Source organism: Xenopus laevis, chromosome 2L, assembly GCF_017654675.1.
Source record: "Xenopus laevis strain J_2021 chromosome 2L, Xenopus_laevis_v10.1, whole genome shotgun sequence".
Classification (NCBI taxonomy): domain Eukaryota; kingdom Metazoa; phylum Chordata; class Amphibia; order Anura; family Pipidae; genus Xenopus; species Xenopus laevis.
In genome coordinates this window covers 180,476,687-180,502,001 of record NC_054373.1, presented here as the reverse complement: position 1 = coordinate 180,502,001, position 25,315 = coordinate 180,476,687, and the positions used below count along the sequence as shown (strand labels likewise).

At 42.4% G+C, this 25,315-nt stretch overlaps 1 protein-coding gene across 1 annotated transcript; it reads left to right on the top strand.

The window, feature by feature from the left end:
• Window positions 1-16,942: 16,942 nt before the first annotated feature.
• Window positions 16,943-18,364, top strand: LOC108708778 (olfactory receptor 52Z1). Its single transcript, XM_018247815.2, has one exon. The coding sequence runs from the start codon at window positions 16,946-16,948 to the stop codon at window positions 17,933-17,935; it is 990 nt and encodes a 329-aa protein (XP_018103304.2). The 5' UTR covers window positions 16,943-16,945; the 3' UTR covers window positions 17,936-18,364.
• The last annotated feature ends 6,951 nt before the right edge of the window (window positions 18,365-25,315 follow it).

Below are 25,315 nucleotides of genomic sequence, written 5' to 3'. Positions count from 1 at the left end.
CACTTTCACCCTCTTTACATTTTTTTGAATGTTCGGCAGTATTCCTAACATTCAAAAAATGTAAAGAGGGTGAAATTATTCAGACCACACCCATTTTATGGCCACACCCCCTAATTACCATGTCCATTTTACAAAAATTGGTAGGTTATGGAAAGTTCAAACACATTTCTGGGGTTTTTAGTGCCATGTTTTATGCGTTGTAACAGTTTTGCTAATGAAAGTAAATTGCCCTTTAAGCTGTGAGTCTCAGGTGTCCCAAGAGACCTGCTTAAATAGTTACAATTGTATCTTTGCTTATCTTAAATAGTTACAAATGTATCAAAGTGCAGCTGCTGAGTATTCTGGGCTCTCTGCCAAAAAGCTTCTCATTTAATTAAGTTCCAGAAACGTTGTATCTATTTCTGGCTGTTCAGTGTAGGAGATCAAAGAGAACGTCAGGACATTTCAGTGAAAAATCCAGGACTGTGGGCTGAGCTGTCAAAATTGGGACTGTCCTGTAGAAAACAGGACAGTTGGGAAGTATGCAAACCTGTGCCGCATGGCTAATTATCATGTAATTGAGAGAAATGAATGTAACCATGCAGCTCTAGCCAGGGGCTAGTATAAGGGAAGAACTGGGCCACTCCTGCAACTGACCCAACCACATGAGCAGCTACAACTGAAAGACGCAACCAAATAGATGTTTTACCAAACTGATGTTTCTAAAATAGGAAGGCAAATAATTATAACCATTAGAAAAAGTGACCAATTGAAAATTTCCCAGGAAATGGCCAATCTATAACAGTAATATCATGGGAAGGGCCACTAGTACTGCCATTGCATGGGTTTAACCCTTATAGTCCAGTATAGAACCCCTGGAATATTGGGCTGCTTGTTTAGCAGCTGAGCAAACACAGGGTCACTGGCACTGACTGTGGGGGCCACATAGAATTAGGGTAATTTATTGTGATTTCAATGAGTTTGCAGCAAAGCGGTATTTCACTCTCACTGTGGCACTTCTAACGGAGCACTGGGGGCAACATTCCCGGTTTCAGGGACCCCTCCCCCCATAGTCTCATCAGCCTTTTCTGGTGTCACTTTCACCTGTGCCCCTGATCCAACAAGCCCCCTAGTTTGGTTTAATATTTGTGGGGGAGTCTCGGTGCTACAGTGATGTTACAGTAACTGCCTCTCACCTCTAGGGAGAACTATAACAGGTTTAAAATCACTATTCATTCTTTAGCCCCCAGTCTTGTTCCTGGAGCAGAGGGACACACTACCCAGGGTGCAACAACGGGCCACTGAGTACCTCCCTCTCCTCCTCTACCTCAGGCCCCCCCCACCCATCAGTTCAGCAGTGAGTGTTTCAGGAGAGAGGGGGTTGCTGAGCGATTAGTTGGGGGGGGGGGTTCAACTATTCAAATGACCAGTGAGTAGTTGACAAGTGGGTGGGGGCTGGTTGTTCATTGTGAGCCCTGGGGCTTTACTTGGGTGCCACACTGTGTTGGTCAGGCTCTGGTCAGGACAAAATAGAATTTCCCATGTCCCACCCCTTTATATAGGCCATAGGGACTACCTCCTTCTCTAAAAACTTCTAGGCAAGACATTACCAAGGCCCAATATAAGGGATTGTTGTCAAATACTGACCAAAGTGAAAATTCCAAGTTACTATATTTCATCTCCCCTCCAGCCCCAATAACCAGCAACCCCCTCTGACCCCAATACTCAGCAACCCCCGCTATCCAATTTTCAGCAACCCCCTCCCTTCAATACCCAGCAACCCCTCTGATCCCATTACTCAGCAACCCCCTCTCCCCAATACATAGCAACCCCCCTCTAACCCCAATACCCAGCAACCCAGACTAGAAGAAAAGAACTTTCATTTGAAGCAACGTAGGGGGTTCTTCACAGTCAGGACAGTGAGGTTGTGGAATGCACTGCCGGGTGATGTTGTGATGCTGATTCAGTTAATGACTATAAGAGGGACTTGGATGATTTCTTGGACAGTCATAATATCAAAGGCTATTGTGATACTAAACTCTATAGTTAGTATAGATATGGGGATATAGAATTTAATTAAAAGTAGAGAGGGGTGTGTATATGGGGCTGGGTTTTCATTTGGAGGGGTTGAACTTGATGGACTTTGTCTTTTTTCAACCCGATTTAACTATGTAACTATGTAACCCCCTCTGATCCCAATACCCAGCAACCCCCTCTTCCCAATACCCAACAACCCCCTCTAACAACAATACCCAGAAACCCCTCTTCCTAATACCCAGCAACCCCCTCTTCCCAATAGTCAGCTCCCCAGGACACACAGGTTGTGATGCACAAAGCAGATATACAGTAAGGGGCAGATTCACTAAAGGACAAAGTGGCTAAGGCTAGTGACTTTTCGCCAGCGTTGCCACCCACAGGGACATCCCCAATTCACTGACAGGCGCAGGCGTTATATTAACCCTCTTGTCTTTATTAAGGTTTCCTGGACATTTCTAACTTCAAGCCATTGCACCAACATTTATAATAAAGTCCACACAACTTTAAATTACCCGCCGTATGCAAATTTACCTAAGCACAAGATCACTAGTGAATTTTCACGAGGCACAAATGAACGCTAGCGCATCTTCGATATGAAATGCTCACACTGGCGAAGTAACGCTAGTGAAAAGTCACCAGCATTCGGTGCCAAAAATGCAACTTCGTATATTAGTGAATTAGAGAAGTGGTAGCGAATTTGCGACTGGCGAAGTGGTGTGAGGAGTGCAAAGCTGACGCTGTTGACAATGCGTCCTTTAGTAAATCTGCTCCTAAATGTGACTCTAGAGCTGGGGGGCCCCAGCGTATGAAGTCAGAGGGACAGGGAGACTGATTAGCAGTGACACTTTTGTGGACGTCAAATTTACCAACACAAAATGCAAACTGAGTGCAAGTGTTATTGACTATACTCAATGGTCTGTACATAGGGGGTCCCTGGAATTATTATCTGCCTTGAGTTGCTGATACCCCCGGGAGCCCATTACCTGTTGCACCTAAACCCCGACGTGCACCTAATGAATTGCACACTGACCCCATGTTTCAGGGGTGTAACTACAGCGGAAGCGGGGGGGGGCTACGAGGCCCTAAATAATGAGTAATTTCAACATATATTAGTAAATAAGGACATTCTCTGGGGCTCTAAGATGAATTTGCTGTTACTCCACTGCCATGTTTGTTGTCTGGTGATTTGCACACTGCACTGCACAAGGATCTCTGTCTCTTTCTACATTTTGGTCCCATAAATCCCATAATAGGTTAAACAGGATCCAGTCCTGGCCCAGGTACAACTTTCCTTTATCTGGTGTCGAGTGTTAGAGCTCAGAGCTGCCCAACCCATTGGCTTTATCTTATCCCACATCTGAACAATAACATTTCCATAAACCCCTCCCTCCCCTCCCAGAGCTCTTTAACCCCCCCCCCCCCCACGGTGCAGTGTGTTTGTTGCAGTCTCCTGTCTGGCAGTTAATGAGTCACAGTAGAGCCCCCCCCCCTATGTTTGATGATGTGATTCAACCTGCTGACCCCCTTGTTATTGTACATTGACCCCACTAACTAGGCTGCTAATTATACAGAGCTTGTCCTGCAATGTTTGCCCCCCAGGGTATCAGAGATGACACTGTGGTTATAGTCATGTGCAACTGTCATATTGTGTCTATCACTGTCTGTCCCTTTCTCTTCTCTGCACTGCAGATTCTGACTTATGCAACATACCTCCCAACTGTCCCATTTTTAGAGGGACAGTCCCGCTTTTGACAGCTCAACCCGCAGTCCCTCGATTGTACTGGAAAGTCCCATTTTTTTCTCTGCACTGAACAGCCAGAAAAAGAAACAACGTTTCCAACTTAATTGGCTTTTGGCAGAGAGCCCATAACAGCCACAGCTGCAGATAAGATACTTTTGTAACAATTTCAAGATAAGCAAATTAGTAACAATATAAGATAACAGGTCCCTTGGGAAAAGTTAGACTCACAGCTTAAAGGGCAACTCACCTTCATTAGCAAAACTGTAAAAAACACAGAAACATGTTCAAACTTTCATAACCTGCCAAATTAGGGGGTGTGGCCACAAAAACGGGCGTGGTCAAAACATAACCGCAACTTTTTTGTCCCTTTTTTATTTCTAATATGTTGGCAGGTATGTAACAATGCAGCAGGAGGAAGAGAATAAACATTGCTGGAACTGACCTCTCATAGTCGCTTTGCTTTATGGTCAATAACATTTACAGTCGCAGGCTGGAGACTGAATAAGACCAAACCGAGTCCATAATTAGTGAACTTTATTCCCAGAATCCCAAGGCCTGGCACAAATATAGGCACCCATCTTACTCCTGCCTCGTCTCAATCATTCTGGGCATCACATGGGCCTCCAATTTGTTTTGATTCTTTTATTACAATATTTCCAAACAGGGACACATCTCCCAGTATTAAAAACAAAGTAAATAAAATAATGTCATTATTAACCCAAACTTTTCACAAAACACAGTATTTAAACAGTTCCGTATAAATCACAAGAAAATGAACAATTAATCCGTTCCTTCCATTTTTTTTAAATCTCCAGATTCCCTCTACATCGTTTTCCTAGTCTCCTCCTGTCACTCAAAACATACAGTATAAAAAGAGTTTATTTCGGGCCATGGCAACTCATCGTTCCTCATCAATTTCAGTATTTTTAAACTCACGCATTCCTCGCCTCCCATAGAGCTTTTTATACTCATTTAACAATAAGCCAAATAATTCTTGCTTTTCCTTTACTTAAACATCGTCATATTATATGTTAGAAAACTTACTCCAGTTATACTTTTTATTAAATTTCTCATTTTTCCCCAAACTCTTTTAGCAATCGCAGGGGTGTCCAATGGGCATTTACTTGACAATGTTGTTGGCACATGGATAGGAAACTGGCTACAGGATCAGGTACAGAGGGTGGTTGTTAATGGTTCATTCTCTGCTTGGAGTAAGGTTCTTAGTGGGGTCCCTCGGGGCTCAGTATTGGGTCCACTTTATTCAACTTGTTCCATCAGACAGGAGTGAGCCAATCAGATTATAGGAAAGGAGGTGTTACAGGGAAAGCTCAGAAGCTTCGTCCCACACCCGACACGGACCCACATTCATCTGACCTGCACCCAACATCCCACTCCATAAATAGACCTGCACCAACCGCACGCCCCGCCCTGCTGATGACATCACAAAAACGGCAGGTGCGAGTCTATAAAACAGGTCGCAGGCGGGGAGAGCAGGCAAAAGAGGTCAACCAACCCACGACCTGCAAGTGGAGCAGCGAGCAGTGGAGTAACTATAGAGGAAGCAGACCTGCTCAATGGCTAGCTAATAGAAAACCCCTCCTCCCAAGCCGCTCTCTTACCTGCACCCAGGATAGGGTTGCCACTTTTTTTTCTTTGAAAATGACCAGGGGCGGGACGGTGATGTAAGGGGCAGGCTTAGTGATGTTGGGGGTGAGCCAGAGGCGGGGCAGATAACATCAGGGGCGGGGGGCTGATGATGTAGTGATTGGCTGATTGATTTGTCAGTGACTTCAATGTCCTGTCCGGATTTCCTAATTTTGAAATCTGGACAGGCACTTTTCACCCGAGCAACCCCTGCCCTTCCAAAAACCAGGCTGCCCTGGTGAAATCCAGACTGGTGGCAACCCTTGGCCAGATGTAACCCGGAGGCCGGAGTCCCCTCCCTCCCCAAAGGATTGCACATCCTTTTGTATTGGAGCACTAAGCGCCTAGCGCTTCACAATGGAGCCAACTACCCCTTCGGCTGAGTGGCATGCGGCCCCTTAATTTATACGGCCCTAGGCCTAGCCACAAATCCGGGCCTGCCTGCGGCAAGAGGGGGGACACAAGCCGGGGTGGGTGTAGGCAGTCAGGGCGGGGATTGGGTGGGGCAGATGTGGAATGGGAAATGGGTGGGAGGATGAGGATCAGAGTACACCAGGCCCCTCTGAAGATTTTTTTTTGCAGGGGGGCCCACGGCTATCATTGAGGGGTATCAGGCCGACCCGCACATCAGTACTGGCAGATATATTACAGTTTGGATGCAGTTTTAGGAAGGGAAGAAATACAGGGTTACTGATTTTAACTGCAAAGTTGATTCAGGGACTGGTCCAATTTCCCTCTTGGGAGTCAGAAAGGAATGTGGATCAGTTGCCAGTTGGGCAAGTGTCATTTAGACAAAAAGGTTCATCTACTCCGACATGTCTTTTTTCAACCTGTGTTGCTACATGTACAGATAATCTCTCTACTTGGGTAAGAATGGGAGGGAGAGGTTTCTGTCAGCTGATGTGAGTGGGACCAGGTTGGACGTATCCTACAGATGAATCAGTTCCCATTGGCACAGACACAGGTTATTGCTGGGGGGGATGTTATGGAAAGGGGGGGTGATTCTGTGCATGAGGAATGTGGGTTCCCGGGGTTTCCCAGACACTAATCCCCTGTATTTATATCAGTGTTGGAATGTGAGGGTCTCTCCTGCATAGTTACACTGTACTGTATGTGGGGGCAGAGACTGGCACTGTGCCTGACCAGAATGTAAACTGGCACCACAGAAAGGAAATATTCTGACCCAAACGTGTGAACATGAACCAAAACCAAATTCTCCCTTAGCTGAGTAAGTAAGTAAGCAAATACAGCATGTACAGTAAGTGCAGTAAGTACAGGATGTATAGTATGAATAGTGAGTTCTGCAGGACTTTCTCAGTTCTAGAGACACGAGGGAGATCATTTATCATCTTTACCAATAGCTATTTCCATATTCCCTAATCAGCTGGCTTGTGTGACTACAGCAACTTATTTGCCTATACAAATGTATGCAAACTAACACACACTGCCTACAGTCACAATTGTCAGTTCAGTTTTCAGGCTTGATGTTATTGCTGCATAATCCCATGTTATCAGCCTGTACAGTCTGCAGCGATGTGTCTCCCCCCAACTGTCTGGCTCTGTGCCTGGGTGCACCTTAGTGCTCATACACAGAACATTTGCCCCGCCCCCCAGCTCTCTGTTTGTGCCCAAGGAAGGCCAGGCCTCTTTCTGTTTGTTCCCAAGGAAGGTCGAGTAGGCCAATTTCTGTATGTGCCCAAGGAAGGCTGACTAGGCCACTCTCTGTATGTGCCCAAGGAAGGACGGCCAGGCTTCTTTCTATTTGTGCCCAAGGAAGACCTACTAGGCCACTCTCTGTATGTGCCCAAGGAAGGACGGCCAGGCTTCTTTCTATTTGTGCCCAAGGAAGACCGACTAGGCCACTCTCTGTATGTGCCCAAGGAAGGACGGCCAGGCTTCTTTCTATTTGTGCCCAGGGAAGACCGACTAGGCCTCTTTCTGTTTGTGCCCAAGGAAGACCGACGAGACCACTCTCTGTATGTGTTCAAGGAAGGCCACTCTCTGTTTGTGCCCAAGGAAAGTTGACCAGACCACACTCTGTTTGTGCCAAATATACATCTAGTTTGTATGTGGCAGAAGGTGACATAGGAGAGAGTGTAGGGAGAGGCCTTGGCACCACACACAGGACACACAATAACACTATAACACTGTAACACTATAACACTGAGCACCACTAGGCAGTGTTATGGCAGAACTGGCCCATGGAACCTTTTTACCCATGCCAAGGGCAGATATCTCTTCCCCCTGATGGTGCCACCACACAGTTACCCCTGTTATTAGAGTTAGTGGACAGTAGAGACAAGGTGCCACAGGAAGGGTGCGTAGAGATAATATATTTTCTGCACTTGTTCCAAACCTGTAAGATATTGCCCCATATTGTATGAGGCTAAAACAGGACAGGATATGAATAATGTGAGTTAGGGACCAGGGACTCTGGGGACGGTGGACTCTGTGTGCCAGTTAAATAATTAAACTCATTGCAGGACGAGCAACAGTTATACACGTTATTCCAACAACAACACCAGCCCTAATTAAACACTCTGCTAATTAGAAGCCAAAGGCCTTTGAGGATAACTGACCAAACACCATAGCGTGTGTTTTCCAAACAACTCAGCACATCTGCCCCTCAGGGTCAGTCCAGAAATAACAGAATCGAGAGAGTAATGGGGCAATTATCAGCTAATTGGGCAATGGTCGGCCTGGGAGTTACTGCCCAGCAGAACCTCGTCCCAGCAGCGCTCATTAGGCCTCTATTCCTGGACCTGTTTTGCTATGTCCGGCCTGTAATGGTAATTGGCTGACGTGAGTGGCACAAGGGACACGGTACTGAGCGAAACACAAAGTGGGTCACAGAGGAGTTGATGAAAACAACAGTAACACCGGCCCTTCTGGCTAACATTAACCTGATGAGTGCGGAAATTCTCTGCAGCACATGTACTGGCTCAACACAAGCACCGGCCCAATGTCTGGCTGTGAGGAACATATTAAAAATGCAACCTATTTATCCAAATTCTTATTATTTAAGTGAAAGTCACCTTTAAAAACCTTTTGCATAATGTATCCAAACACTGGTGGTCTATGGGGTGCTCAGGAAATACGTGTTTGGTCCATCATGGGGTTCCATAGAGGAGACTTCAGTATAGGCTTTAGGACACACTGTAGGACCAATGAAAATATCAGTGTGAGGTTCTTCTAGCACAGAAATATGATTGGCTCTAACAGGCTGTACTTACTGGTTCCAGTGTCCATTCTTCCTTTTATAGTCTAACACCGACCACCATGAATTAGGAAGACATTGTCCAGACATTGAGGCTCAGTCACAGGGCTGATTTTTTTGAGTTTTTGGTCTGGAAAATCAGTGACTGTGTCCGGTGGTGAACTTCACATACGGGGGAGTAGTGTGAGATAGAAGTAGTTATGGGATGGTTTTCAGGAAAGTTTAAGATGTTGAGAGCATGGTAGACTAAAGACAAGGTTATGGTCATTGTGGTAGGGGCTAAGGTCCAGAAGAGGAGGTAAGACACTTAAAGACAGGTGACCCACACAAGTCAGAGTGGTGATTGTTAATGCGGTGCCATTATTCAAAAATTTCTCAGCCTGAAAACTATAGACATTGATTTGACATCAGTGGTAGGAAAGCTCTTGGAAGGGTTATAAAGTATAATACATTGCGATACATTTCCATTCACAATACTGTGAGTTTGTGCCATCATAGTTTTATGTACAACAGATATTGCAAGACAAATGTAATTGGCTTCTATGAGAAGGTGAGCGGGAACCTTGACTCTGAGATGGCAGTGGATGTGATTTACTTAGACTTTGCTAAAGCATTTGATACAGTGCCACACAGAAGGTTACTGGTTAAATCAAGGAATGTTGGCCTGGAACATAGTATTTGTACCTGGATAGAGAACTGGCTAAAAGATAGACTACAAAGAGTGGTGGTAAATGGAACATTTTCTAATTGGACCAGTGTTGTTAGTGGAGTACCGCAGGGCTCTGTACTAGGTCCCTTGCTTTTCAACTTGTTTATTAATGACCTGGAGGTGGCCATTAAAAGTACTGTTTCTATTTTTGCAGATGATACTAAATTGTGCAGAGCTATAGGTTCCATGCAGGATGCTGCCACTTTGCACAGTGATTTGTCTAAGTTGGGAAACTGGGCAGCAAACTGGAAAATGAGGTTCAATGTTGATAAATGCAGGTTATGCACTTTGGCAAAAATAATATAAATGCAAGTTATACACTAAATGGCAGTGTGTTGGGAGTTTCCTTAAATGAGAAGGATCTAGGGGTCTTTGTAGATAACAAGTTGTCTAATTCTGGGCAGTGTCATTCTGTGGCTACTAAAGCAAATAAAGTTCTGTCTTGTATAAAAAAGGGCATTAACTCAAGGGATGAAAACATAATTCTGCCTCTTTATAGGTCCCTGGTGAGGCCTCATCTGGAGTATGGGGGCAGTTTTGGACTCCAGTCCTTAAGAGGGATATAAATGAGCTGGAGAGAGTACAGAGACTAAGTGCAACTAAATTGGTTAGATGGAGGGAAGAGTTAAATTATGAGGAGAGAAGTCATCATTAGGCCTGATCCATTTATACAAGTTGTGGAATTCCTCAGTCACTTACAAAGTTCTATAATATATATAACGGGAGAGTTGGACATTATTCTTTATAGTACATAGCGTTAATGAGACACGTGATACAAATTGCGTCACAAAGAAACGATTATAACTAATAACATCTATATACATTTTTATAAAAATATATATTTTTTTAATTTGTAAGCTAATTTGGCCACTCGGGGCAGTGTTGCACTGAGATATATTAGTATTATTTATAAGCCAAAACGTTCCATATGTGTAATGTAAATAATTGCTCTTCTCCTGGGTTCCTGTTCTAAGGTGCCTTAATAACCAAAACAATTAAACAGAAAGATTTTTATGTGAGAAACATAATATCGTGAACTTTCCAGTAAGAAATGCCCCAAATCCCAGCATTTGTGGCTGGATGTGGATTCGTCCAAATCATGAGTGCCTGGCCAACATTCAACTGAAGGTGGTCAATAGATTTTGCTTGCTGCAATTTTTGAAAAAAAATGTTTTGGTAATTTTTATATGCAAATTAAAGGTTGCATTCAGTTTGGAATTCGGGCAAACTTTATTTGGTGGATTCACTAGTTGGTCAAACCCTAAAATTGCAAATTTGGTGCATCTCTTATTCCAGTAGATAAATATAAATACTGATGAGATCTCGCCATGATGACCTACATCTGAAATGGGTCAGTGTGTAAAGCACAATAACCCGAATTTCTTATCAGTACTGCATTCCCTTCACTTTAGGCCAGTATGGAGCCCTCTCCATCTATCAGTTCTTGGGTGGAGCTCAAGCTGCCCATTCTAGCTTTGCCTTTCTAGCTTACATTTCTAGAATGTACTATAACAGATGCTAGACCTGTAACTGACTAAACCTCATTCATGGGGTCCTTGTTGTCACTAGAAGGGTTGTGTCCCTCTAGGGTAGAACTCTTTACTGGGTGTTGTGGCCACCAGGCTCTACAGACATCTCCACCTGAAGAGAGGATGGAAGACCAAAGAGCAAGTGCCATCTATTTTCAATCACTATATAAAAGTAGTAAACTATATCTAAGAACAAATAATATTATTAATTTATATAATAATTTGAATTGTTGAGAAAAAAATCTAGAGGCATATTGTAATCTGGGAGAAATACTGTGCTCATGTATGGTTTAAAAGGAGTCCCCTGCAAAGTTCTCCAAAAGTACCATATTAAATGTACAGGTTCAGAGAATTCTTCCCTCTATTCTACCTGTGTTCTGTTCAGACCATCCAAATCCTGTGCATTTGTTGCCTTTGACATTATCCAACAGGTAGGGGAATGTCTCCCCAATTTCTAGGAGATTCCCGGCTTTCAAAAATCTGTCACAGAAACAGACAGCTCTTCTATCCAGACTTATTATAGACAGATGGTGACCCTGTCCATGACATTAAAGCAAAGATACAAATACTTGGATATTGATTGGCATGCTGGTATGGGAATGGCATTCCAGAGAATATTGTACTGAAAAATACATTTCATTAACTCAAATGCTGAATCGATTTGATCATACAGTATGCATGTGAAACGTGGAAGGTCACAAAGGCTGTAAATGTGTATAAATAGAAGTTTACCCATAATGTTGGGCATTTTCTGGCCAAACCCATTACCAATGAAGGGCTGTGGCACCAATTGACAATCATCATCATCATTATCATTTATTTATATAGCGCCGACAAGCTACGCAGTGCTTTACCTTCGTTATAACAAACAGGGAATACATGGAGGATAACAAACAAGGGTTACAGAGTACAATAGGATTAGAGGGCCCTACAAATTAGAGTTTACAAACTAAAGGTTAGGGTACAATTCAGACGTTTGGATTTTAGAAATTATTTTGTGATTTTTGATACAGCAATGATTGATTAATTAAGTTACATTGAATAAGCTTCTAAAAACAGGTGGGTCTTTAAGGAGCGTTTTAAAGTTTGGAAAGAAGGAGAAAGTCTGACAGCTGAAGGCAGAAAAAGCAGAAGCCCGAGAGAAGTCTTGTAGATAAGAATGGGCAGAAGTGATGAGAGGAGAAGAGAAGATCAGAAGCAGAGTGAAGGTTTCGTGAAGGAGAGTATTTGGAGATCAGAGATGAAATATAGGGAGGGGCTTCATTATTAAGGGCTTGAATGTGAGTGTAAGTAATTTGAATTTGATTCTAGAAGAGGTTGGGAGTCAGTGAAGGGACATACATATGGGAACAGCTGATGTTGAGCGGTGAGATAGAAGATGAATGAGTCTAGCGGCCGCATTTAGTTCAGATTGGAGTTGTGACTTGTTGGAATGCCTGCGAGGAGTAGGTTGCAGTAATCAAGGCGGGAGATGATAAGAGACTGAATAAGTGTTTTGGTATGAAATATGGTCGTATTAGAGCAATGTTGTGCAGTTGAATAAGACAAGATTTTGCAAGTGTATGGTTGTGTGGTGAAAAAGACAGATGTGAGTCTAAGATGACTCCTAGGCAGCGTGCCTGTGTGGTGGAATGAAAGGTGGTGTTGTTTACTGTGAGTGATATCTGAGGGACAGGGGAAGATCTTGGAGGAAATATAATGAGTTCTGTTTTTGAAAGATTCAGTTTCAGGTGGCGCTGTGACATCCAGGAGGAGACAGCAGAGAGACAGTCTGTGACTTGGGAAAGAACAGAAGGAGAGAGGTCAGGAGAAGAGTAGTTGAGTTGGGTGTCAAAAGTGTCATTCTCATTTAAAAAGCTGAACACGTTCCACACTTGTGGTTCCCTACACATATGCTCGTAATTTTCCAGGTTTCACCTCTTTTAAGATTATGAGTTATCCTATTTGTAATAGTCTTTCCTTTGGTGAAAATTGTATTAGGTCTTGAAGGCAAAATCCTACTCAGAATTGGATCTGCCTTCAAAACTCTCCAGCGCTTAAGGATTTTCTTCATTGAATGGACTTAACCATGTTAGGCTCATAGCCCTTGTCTGTAAAATTAGTAGCTATCAAAGTCGGTCATTGTGGTACAGTTTCTCTTCTTGAACCATTCTGACTATAAGGGATGTTCTTAATACAGTCAGGGGGATGCATACTTTTTGGATTTAAATAAGAATTTACATTTAAATAAGTATTTTCATTACCAACTAGTGATGGGCGAATTTGCGGCGTTTCGCTTCGCCAAAAAATTTGCGAATTTCGCGAAATGGCGAAAAATTCGCGAAACGGCGCTGGCCCGTTTTTGACGACGGCGCCCGTTTTTGACGCCGGCGCCCATTTTTTAGAATTTTCTCAGGCGTTTCGCAAATATATTTCACTGGCGGCGAATCGAGCAAATTCGCCGCGAATTCGCGCCTAGCGAATAAATTCGCCCATCACTATTACCAACATATAACTCCAGATCTAAAAACAACATATCCTGGAGAAAGTATGAGTAAAACTCAAATTAAACTCATTAATATTCAGACAATCGACACAAAGATTTAAATCCTCCTCCTCCCCCTTCAAATCAATAAGATATCATCAATATACCAACTCCACAAACACACCTTTGAGTTAATTGTTTGTATGATGTAGACAGGGATATTCTGCTTTTGTTTTTTATTATTTGATTTTTGAGTTATTTAGCTATTTATTCAGCAGCTCTCCAGTTTGCAATTTCAGCAGTCTGGTTGCTAGGGTCCAAATTACCCTAGCAACCATGCACTGATTTGAATAAGAGACTGGAATATGAATAGGAGAGGCCTGAATAGAAAGAGGAGTAATAAAAAGTAGCAATAACAATACATTTGTAGCCTTACAGAGCATTTGATTTTTTAGATGGGGTCAGTGACCCCCATTTCAAAGTTGGAAAGAGTTAGAGTTGTTTTGTGGGATTCTTTCTAGCTGAATATAGTATCAAGACATCAGTATGTAGAGCACCTCTCAGACAGGATTGGCTCATGAAAAAACCCAAATAGCATTGGGCAGATGTCTTTTTTAATGTCCACCAGAAATAACCCCCCCATCACTGGAGCAACTTCCAAGACTTGATTCGTTTTAGGCATTGTAATATCTCTATGTCACTGATCCTGCATTACACAGACATTTGCTTAGTGATGGCGAATTTCCATGTTTCACCATGGGCGAATACATTTACAAAACTCCTGCAAAAATTTGCTGGCGTCAAAAAAATTTCACTTCCGAAAAGCCGCTCGTATCAAATCCAACGCACGTCAACACTATTTGGACGTCCATTGACTTTAACGCTGGCGTCAAAATTTTCGAATTTCTGAATTTTTCGGCGAATCGAAACGGGAGAAATTTGCCCATCACTGCATTTGCTCTCACTAATTATGGAACAGCACCCCTGTACGCGGCAGGTATAACCCTCACTATTAATAAAATCTCTGGCCTCTAATTACTGAGTCATCCAGACAGGAGAGTGCCATTGTTATTAATAAACGTTCAGCCTATTCATGAGATGTGAGCTGTGGGTGGCATGTAGGTTAACCATTTTGCCCTCTATCTGTCCCATAACTTGTGTGACATTCAGGTGTGCAAGGTAGTGGGTGCTGGCTAGGGGTAAGGTGCTATGGAACCCAGAGAATCTATGGCAAGTGTTAAGTATTGGGCTGCATTGTGCCCACACCCTGTGCCGTGCGTTGGATCCAGCCCATGTGCTCAAACCCTCTGCTGCAAGAGTTCTGTACACAAGCACTGTGGGGTGATTGTGTGTCCCTTGGTGCTTTAGTGTTTGTGCCAGGGGATTCGGTAAATGACTCCTGGTATCTCAGACTCGGGGCCCTTGGTACTGACTGTGATTAGTGACAAACTCACCAGCAACTGATGAGGGAACAGTGGCCTCTCCTGGGATTATCTACTTAGTGATGAGAGAGTTAGACTCCCCCAGGAATCCATTGTAGTATATAAATAGTGAGCATTACCTGTAGCTCTGCCACATCTGAGGGAAATGCTTCCGACAGGCAGACTCACCTGTAGCAACAGTAAGAAACTCTTTCTTTGTGTACAATGTACTGTGTCACATGCTGTACGGGCAATAGCATTTATCACATCCCATTGGGGGCATGAAACCCCAACCCAGTGAACTTGCAATCAATCCCCATGTCTGAATTAATGTATTCATTGTTTTTTCCATAGTTCTGAGATGTTGAACCCAACTAGGAAACCCACTAAAAGTTCTGCTGAAGCCTCACCAGGCATTAGACAACCACTTACCTTTATAGTTGGTGACCTTTTATTTTGGGAATAGTAACAAAAAGTACAAACCAAAAAGCTCAGTAGGTTTGTCCTTCCTTTAGTAAATGAGCCCCACTACCCCCCTAAATTAGTCCTTAGCTTGGTTAATGGGGGAGTGTCTTGTAGCAAACAGAACACTTCCCCTCCCTCCCTGTTTTAATAGGGTTAGGAAAAGAGCCCCATTCTGCCTTTACAACATTCCCTGCAACCTAAGGGCTCTTACTGACGAGCGATTGTAGCTGCGCTCCCCTGCGTTCTGTTTTTCTGCGTTCAGCTGCAGGGGAGCGCAGGAATAGTCGCATTACGTTTTTTCCAATGGGGCTGTACTCACACAGGCACGTGTAGGCGCCGAACGCAGGAAAAATGCAGCATGTTGCATCTCAACCTGCATTCGGCGCCAACACGTGCCTGTGTGAGTACAGCCCCATTGGAAAAAACGTTATGCGTCTATTCCTGTGCCCCCCTGCGGCTGAACGCTGAGAAACGGAACGCAGGGGAGCGCAGCTTCAACAGCTCATCAATAAGAGCCCTAAATGTCAGTGTAGGTCATTATTTAAATGGACCGCAGCATCGGAATAACACCTGTTGCTTAAAAGTAATGCACGTGGTTTTAATTGAATAAGGGCCTATTTGAAAGTATTTGGTTTACTTTGAAACTAAAAACATTGTAACCATTTTTCTGTTCATAAAACTGAGATTTGAGAATATATGGGTATCTAATAATCTAAGTCAACATCTCTGAGCCAACGTCATTCTTGACCTATTCAAGGATATAAATTCATTTTGATCTGCATCATTATTAAGGAATCATATTGATATTAATGGAGATTAACCTTAAATTGTCAGATCTTGAAAACTGAAAGTGAGGTTCTGTGAGTCACTCTCTGAGCCTTCTGAGCACCGGATGTTATGAGGATGACAATGACAAAGGACGTTTAAGGGGGTTGGCCACATAGAGCTGGGTTAACTGCTGGGTTGGTCACCCAACTTGTGAAGGATTACATATGATATACTGTACAGTGTTTAACATGATTGAGAGATGTTCCAGGAACATCTCAACATGTTGAGGAAACATTTGGATATGAATGGAGTCAACACTTTCATCTTATTTCTGGAGGTGTTTGATTTAAGGGATTTCACATTGCAGCCATCAGCCCCTTATCTGAAGCACAACAGGCACAGGTGAGTCTTTTTGAAACCCTGTTGAGCTACTGGTGAGAAGTGTCCTGCAATTATCTCTAAGCTTATTTTTACTAAACTGTATCTGCAGTCATTTGTGATCCAAGCATCACAGTGTCTTTGCGTTTATCAGACAAAACGAGATCTAGAGCATAAGGATTATGAGGAAACAAAGCCCCTTAAGCAGGACCATAATCCATTGGGCAACTATTTGGCGTTTTATTTTATTCTAAACATATAAGTATACCTCGATCCCCATAACTTGTTTGTTTCAATTCAGCCCAATCCAAGTGCCTGGCCGAACAGAATCCAACTCCAAAAAATCACATGTTTTTTCGTCATACAAACAAGTAAAGCAAGTGCAGTTCTCTTTGCCCCTCATTTACCTGATTTACGTATGCAAATCATGGTTTGGATTCGGTTCAGTATTCACCTGAATCTTTCACAGGATCTTAAAATAGTGGACTTGACCAGCAAGTGCTGCTCATCTTGGGTTATCTTGGGAACAATTGTGTTGTATTACTCTGTTCTTATAAAAATCTCACGCTATTTCCTTGCTTTACAGATCCCCTATGGACATTGACCTGACTAAACCCATAAACCCAAACATGGAACCAGGGATCTCTAACAAGTCAATATTTTTCTCCTACACTAACTTTTCTCTCTTAGGTTTCCCTGGAATATCTCAATGGAGACCCCTCCTGGCAATCCCATTCTTTCCCATGTACTTAGTTATCTTGAGTGGGAATTCTCTCATCATCTGCCTGATTTACACTGACAAAACACTTCATTCCCCCATGTATCTTCTCATCTCACTGCTCTTTGCCATTAACATCTCCAGTTCTACTGCGATATTGCCAAAATTTCTCCTAGACTTGTTATTTCATCTCAACCAAGTTTCCCTGACTGGCTGTCTTCTGCAGATGTTTTTTATTTACTTTATGGCAGTCTGTGAGTCTAATGTTATGCTATTAATGTCCTTAGACAGATATGTAGCAATCTGTAGGCCACTGCGTTATCATAACATCATGACAAAGAGTTTACTGGCCTGGCACATAGCCATTATAATAATTCGGAGCTGCCTCTTAGTTTGCCCATTGGTCATATTTACCTCCATGGTCCAGTTCTGCAGGTCGAACATCATCCTAAACTTTGCATGTGAAAACATGGCACTTCTCAGTCTTGGATGTGGAGACACCACCAAAGCACAGATGGCTGGGTTGATTGTGCGCATCATTGTTACCGTGCTGGATGTCAGTCTACTCTTGATTTCCTACTCAAGCATAATCTACACAGCCATGAAAACTGCCACTGGGAAATCCCGACACAAAGCTCTAAACACCTGTGGGACACACTTGCTGGTGGCAATGGTGGTCTATGTGAGTGGACTGGCATCTTCCATTGTGTACAGGATGGAGACAACAATCTCAACAGATGTTAAGAATCTATTTAGTGCAATATACTTAATGATTCCAGCTACATTAAACCCCTTTATATATGGATTAAGAGTGTCAGAGATCAGAAAGAGCCTTATGAAATACTGGAGCAAAAAGAACTTCTAACATGAGATAAATATACAGTACATACCACTTTTCCAGTGCAATATATCTGATATTGAACATGACAACGCAGGTGGGAATTCTGATTGAGGAGGCCTCAGTAGCACCCTTGAGAATGTATTTGTGAAGCAATTTAAGAATAACAAGAATAACACCTCATTATATGGAGGAAAAAAATATACTAAAATCTGTGCAACGTCTGGGCTGTAAGACAATTTATTAACTTTCAAATCTGAAATACACAAATATGTTAAATGCATCTTTAACTATTCAAATGTTTCAGGGGCAGAAATACTGAGGTAAAATAGATGTTATTTGTGTGCAAGCCAAATCTTATTTGTGTGGGTTCCAAGCACGGAACATGCTTAGGCCATTTATAAAGGAAACTAACTTTCATACTGAAATGGCTCAAACCAGTATGAATAAACTATTGTCTCCAAAGTGGCTTGTTTATTTATTCAGATATGGTGGAAATGTTTTGTCTGTAAAGATCTCATTAAAGCTGACTCTGGGGGTGCACAAATAGAGGTGAAACCCTGGGTACCACATATATAGGGGTAACACCGAATTGTAGGTAGGAACAGTGGAAAAGAGTAGGTACTGTATAACAGAGTCAGATGGCAAAGAACAGAACAGTAGCAACAGTAAGGTTAAGGGTGAGATGGAGACAGTAGGACAAGATGGAGAAGAGGGAAAGATGGAGACAATAGGGTAACATGGAGACAATAGGGTAAGATGGAGCCCATAGGGTAAGATGGAGACAATAGGGTAAGATGGAGACAGTAGGGCAATATGGAGACAATAGTGAAAGATGGAGAGAGCAGGGCAAGATAGAGACTGTAGGGAAAGATGGTAACAGAAGGCCAAGATGGAGACAGTAGGATAAGATGGAGAAAGACAGTAGAGCAAGATGGAGACAGTATGGCAAAATGTAAACAGTAGAGCAAGATGGAGACAGAAGAGAAATATGGAGACAGTAGGGCAAGATGGAGACAGTAGGGCAAGATGGAGACAGAAGGACAAGAAGGAGACCGAAGAGAAATATGGCGACAGTAGGGCAAGATGGAAACAGTAGGGCAAGATGGAAACAATAGGGCAAGATGGAAACAGTAGTGAAAACAGTAGGGCAAAAAGAAGAAAATGGGGCAAGCTGAGATAATGGGTAAAATGGAGACAGTAGAGCAAGCTAGAGACAATAGGGAAAGATGGAGACAGTAGGGTAAGATGGAGTCAGAAGAGCAAGATGGAGACAGTAGGGAAAGATGTAGACAGTAGGGTACGGTGGAGAAAGTAGAACAAGATATAGACAATAGGGAAAGATGGAGACAGTAGGGTAAGATGGAGACAGTACAGCAAGGTAGAGACAAAAGATGGAGACTGTAGGGTAAGACAAAGACAGTAGATCAAGATATAGACAATAGGGATAGATGGAGACAGTAGGGTAAGATGGAGACAGTAAAGCAAGATGGAGACAGTAGGGTAAGATGGAGACAGTATAGCAAGATAGAGACAATAGGGAAAGCCAGAGACAGTAGCGTAAGATGGAGACAGTAGAGCAAGATAGAGACAGTGGGGTAAGATGGAGACAGTAGGGAAAGATGTAGACAGTAGGGTAAGGTGGAGAAAGTAGCGCAAGATGGAGACAGTAGAGAAAAATAGAGACAGTATAAATATCCAATAGCAGGGCAAAATGGAAATAGTATGTCAAGTTGGTAATAGTATGACAGGATTGAAACATGATAGCAGTAAGGCAAGTTGGAAACAATAAGTCAATATGGCAACAGTATAATAACATGGCAGTAATAGAGTGATGTTGCAACAGTAGGGTGAGATAAAGACTATAGACCAAGATGGCAACTGTAGAGCAAAATACAGACTATAACCCAATATGCCATCAACAGGGAAAGATAGCAATAGTTGGTAAGATGGAGATGTTGTACCCAGAGGTTCGACAGAAGCTCCACTGAGCAAACCATCGGCGGTGAATCTTTTCTACTCCCTATCAATTTCCATAAATGTATAAAAATATATAAAAGTTACTACTCGTAGCCAGCTAGTGAAGGGGAGTTTGGGCTCAGTTTGGCAAGAAGCCAATAGGAAAGGAAAGGAAGATTGTGAGGATGATAAGGAAATGGAATTTGCAGGTAATAAATTCCTACATTCTACTGTCTTCCAGCAGCCAACCCAAAAGAATAATACAACAACAGAGGAGGGATTTGTAATGAAAACTTACATGAAAACTGCTTTGACAAAAAACAGCTTCCCCTGCTGACAAAAATGCAGTTAATAAAGCCACCTGATGCAAACAGTGACCCAACTAAATGAGCCTCAATTCCTTCCCGAGACTGGAGGGATATGCTTGAGAAATGCATTGTTTAAGCCATGTTAAATAAACCTGTTGCCCACAATATAAATTAATAAATTGATTTGATCCAGAAGAATGATCTGTTAAAGCAGGTGGCATCTCCTCACAGCCAAGATGCCAGATTTTCTCATCTTGGGATAAAGCACCAAGAAAAAAGATGTGAAGAACTAGATCTTAAGACCTATGAAACTCAGGGGTCTATTTACTAACTAATCAAATTTCAATTTTTTAGAAAAATTCTTTGTTTTCCTATATTTCTAAAAAAAACCCCACAAAAACCTTTAGTATAAAAATTTACCAGGTTAAAGTTGTCGAGGTCCTATAGAAATCAATGGGAGCTGCGATGATCTTATTGAACCTTTTTTAATCAGTTTGGGCTTTGAGAGGTATTCATATTTCTTTTCGGAACGTTTAGCACTTTTTTTTGTTGGTATTTTTTGTATTCGGAACTTTTAGTAATTGAATGTCATTAATGTCATTTATAATTCATGGTTTCAGAGAATGTGAGTTTAGTTGGGGTTTCAAAAGCCTCAAAAACCACTACAATGAGAATCTTTGAGGGAAACAATCAACGAATTATAGTTGAATGCAGGACAAATCATTTGCATTAAATTTAGACTGCAAAGTGCTTTTATTGGGGAAAAATTGCTCCACTACATGTTTCGGGCTAGGCTAGGCTAAAACATGTAGTGGAGCAATTTTTCCCCAATAAAAGCACTTTGCAGTCGAAGTTTACTGCTTTGGATTTGTCCTGCATTCTACTATAATTCGTTGATTGTGTCATTTTGGGGTGTGGACACAGGGCACCCTTGCAGGAGATTCAACTAAGAAACAACCAATACTGCTGAGCTACAGTTTACTCGAATTTACCACTTAAAATGAAGGGGAAATCTGAAGATCACTCTATCTGGAAAAATTTGAATGTAAGCCTCTTGGATGCTTGGAGTTTGCTTTGCAATGTAAGGGACAACAAAAAAAATAGCCTTGAGCATCTCAGGTTGGAAAAAGACTTCTCTATGCTGGGAATAGACCTTCTTGTTAATACTCAAAGGTGTCTCAGTCATACTACTGCTGAACCCTTTCTTAAAAACCTGAACCTAAAAAAATCTAAGGTATGGGAGACTGAAGCATGCCTCGATTCCAAACCATTTTGGAAGCATTTGTAAAAAGTCTTCCAAATTTGGAAGTAGGTCTGAAAAGTACTGCATCTGAACAAAGCAGAAGAACATCAGCTGATTCAGAAGAAAGTCCTTGGTAAGTCAGGAAAGGCCTACTTAAAGGGATCCTGTCATCAGAAAACATGTTTTTTTCAAAACACATCAGTTAATAGTGCTGCTCCAGCAGAATTCTGCGCTGAAATCCATTTCTCAAAAGAGCAAACAGATTTTTTTATATTCAATTTTGAAATCTGACATGGGGCTAGACATTTTGTCAATTTCCCAGCTGCCCCTGGTCATGTGACTTGTGCCTGCACTAGAAGAGAAATGCTTTCTGGCAGGCTGCTGTTTTTCCTTCTCAATGTAACTGAATGTGTCTCAGTGGGACATGGGTTTTTACTATTGAGTGTTGTTCTTAGATCTACCAGGCAGCTGTTATCTTGTGTTAGGGAGCTGCTATCTGGTTACCTTCCCAATGTTCTTTTGTTAGGCTGCTGGGGGTGTGTGATATCACTCCAACTTGCAGTACAGCAGTAAAGAGTGATTGAAGTTTATCAGAGCACAAGTCACATGACTTGGGACAGCTGGGAAATTGACAATATGTCTAGCCCCTTGTCAGATTTCAAAATTGAATATAAAAAAATCTGTTTGCTCTTTTGAGAAATGGATTTCAGTGCAGAATTCTGCTGGAGCAGCACTATTAACTGATTCATTTTGAAAAAAAAACATTTCCCCATGACAGTATCCCAGTATCCCTTTAAATTCCATACTGCTAAGCTAGTCTCTTGTTATTCTTGTGAAGCACTGGGTTCTTGTCAGAGGACAGAGTGGCCCAGTTTGAGAGAAATTGCTGCTATGAATAAAGCAACCATGGGGACTAAATGTTTCAATATTGTTTGGCTTTTTTTCTGGAGGATCATTGTTAGTGGTTTCAAATGGGTTAAAGATTTTGCTATTCAGTGTATGGATTGGGGCTTTGACTTTTTTAAAGGGGTGGAGAATTGTTTATGTGTCATTCATTTTGTGTTTGACTTTGAGAAAGGGGTACTGTGCTACCCCAAACATCATTCTGTACTGATTTTTTGATACAGTAAAGAAGAAAAGAAGAAAACATGGATGTTGCTGTGTTCAGAAATTGCTATGAAAGCCTTCTCTGGTAGATCAAAAGATTGTAAGTGCTGCGCTCAGTCCCAAATAGGTGTAGATTCTTGCTTTCTGCACCAAAAAGATTTATGCGGGTCCACCTGGTCCGCAAATTAATAATACAATAGGAAGGCAAAAGGATTTGGTGCGCTAAGTCGACGATCTGTCCCCAATATCTAAGTAGGATAGAAAGAATATATAGTGCAATACGGCCAATATATCGCGTGGCGATCGTGCCCTTCTGGATGCTCTTCACGTCTTTGTTTGCAGCGTGGAGTCTTTCGGCGTGTTGGTTTGACGGCGGTTCTTCAAGGCTACTCAGGTAAGAAGTCAAAAAAGTTCTCGAGGTCTTTGGGGGATAGAAATCGACTTGAGCTAGCAATTATATTAAAAATAGATATTTATTCAAAAGGTAAAAGCCCAACGCGTTTCGTATTTCACATACTTCATCAGGGGTGAAGTATGTGAAATACGAAACGCGTTGGGCTTTTACCGAAAAATTCGCGAAACGGCACCCGTTTTTGACGCCGGCGTCCGTTTTTTCTAAAAAAAAATTTTGACGCCGGCGAATTTTTCCCGCGAATTTTCGCGGGCGTTTCGCGAATTTATTCGCTGGCGGCGACTCACGCAAATTCGGCGCGAATTTGCGACTGGCGAATAAATTCGCCCATCACTACAAGAGAGTTTAAACGGGGTTCTTTTTTGGAAGACTCTTGTAAAGATTGGAATTCATACACCAGTGACAGCATTACTGAAACAGAGACACTGATCCATTTCTACAAGTATACAAGAATTAATTGACTTGTTAGGACAGTCATAGCTTCTCTGATTGAGATGAGATGGACCTTCCTCAGTTTCCTCACTTCCTCTTGAATACTAATTTCTTTATCATGGAAATGTTTCATTCAAACCTAATACATTCAAACCTAATATAGAAACATTGGGGTAACAGTCACCTGCTATAGTTCCAGGGGTACCCAGGGTACAAATAAGCACTCACCCCAAATCTCCCCCTAACTGACCTTCAGACTGGGCCCCCTTAGCTCATAACAAGGTTACAGATATATAGAAACATTGGGGTAACAGTTACCCTGCTATAGTTCCAGGGGTACCCAGAGTACAAATAAACACTCACCCCGAATCTCCCCCTAAATGACCTTCAGACTGGGCCCCCTTAGCTCATAATAAGGTTACAGATATATAGAAACATTGGGGTAACAGTTACCCTGCTATAGTTCCAGGGGTACCCAGAGTACAAATAAACACTCACCCCGAATCTCCCCCTAAATGACCTTCAGACTGGGCCCCCTTAGCTCATAATAAGGTTACAGATATATAAAAACATTGGGGTAACAGTTGCCCTGCTATAGTTCCAGGGGTACCCAGGGCACAAATAAACACTCACCCCCAATCTCCCCCTAACTGACCTTCAGACTGGGCCCCCTTAGCTCATAACAAGGTTACAGATATATAGAAACATTGGGGTGTCACCCTGCTATAGTTCCAGGGGTACCCAGGGCACAAATAAACACTCACCCCCAATCTCCCCCTAACTGGCCTTCAGACTGGGCTGGGCCCCCTTAGCTCATAATAATATCATTAATCTAATCTAATTTTAAAATTAGGCGCATCTAATTTTAAAACCGTTAGGCAGGGACGATCAATTGCTGGGGCGGCTCTGTGGAAGGGAGGAAGGGAGGAAGGGAGGAAGGGCGGAAGGGTTGGAAAAGGGCACCGTAAAATTGCCGACCAAAACTTTTAAGGCACTTTGCCGATCGGCTACTTGCGTCCTATACTGGGGAACTGATCACAAAGGAAGGGTGGTGTGGGAGGATACGAGGGCTCTCGATATCGGAAGGTTGCCTCCGCCTCTCAAGCTTTATTATCCCTTCCGTGAGAAAAGGGACCAGGTGCATATACCCCCGCCTATTTAACTCCAAATGCCATTTACCCCTTACATGCACAGAGGTATGCCAGCATGACAGCAGTCGAGACTGATGGTGGGCAATAGTTGCTATTGTAGCATAAACCCACGCTACATTCTCGACATTATGTATCGTATACTAGCTAATGACCTTGTGTCGATATAGCTACCCTACCTAACCTTGTTTTTAATTCTTCTTTTTTCTCTTTCTTGTGTTGAATTAGTTGATTTAATAAAAGTTAAGTTTTAACTTATATTGTTGGGATTTCAGACTTAATAATGGGATGGTGCAAGTATATGGGACACACTTTTTTCTCCTGTATTTCTGCTCTAAATTAATACATAGCCTATGTATTCATTTACTCTTTACAGTCTTTTTACAAGCCTGTTTGTGGGATCTGTGAGTGCCTGACATTTTTTTCTTTGGTTGGACACCTCCACCTTGAGCTGTAGGTCTGGGGCATGAACTCACGTACTACTGGTGAGACTATAAACTTGTTGACTTTACACTGGGATTTTTTTCTTTAAATACATTATCTGTTATAGGGAGACAGGTATGCCTTTCTGAGATAGCATCTACCACTTTTCTATAACCTAACGTTCACAGGCACCCACCAGCACCCAGGAAAGATCAAGAGCCCAGATACATGAGACTGACACTCTGTTGCCCAAAGCACTTTGTTTCACCAATAAACCAAGGAACTATAAACTCATAACCAAAGAGACACAAATACAAATATCTGATGATTTTCCTTGGAGGACCTGAGCAGAGTCTGTAGGAAAGTCAAAAGTGA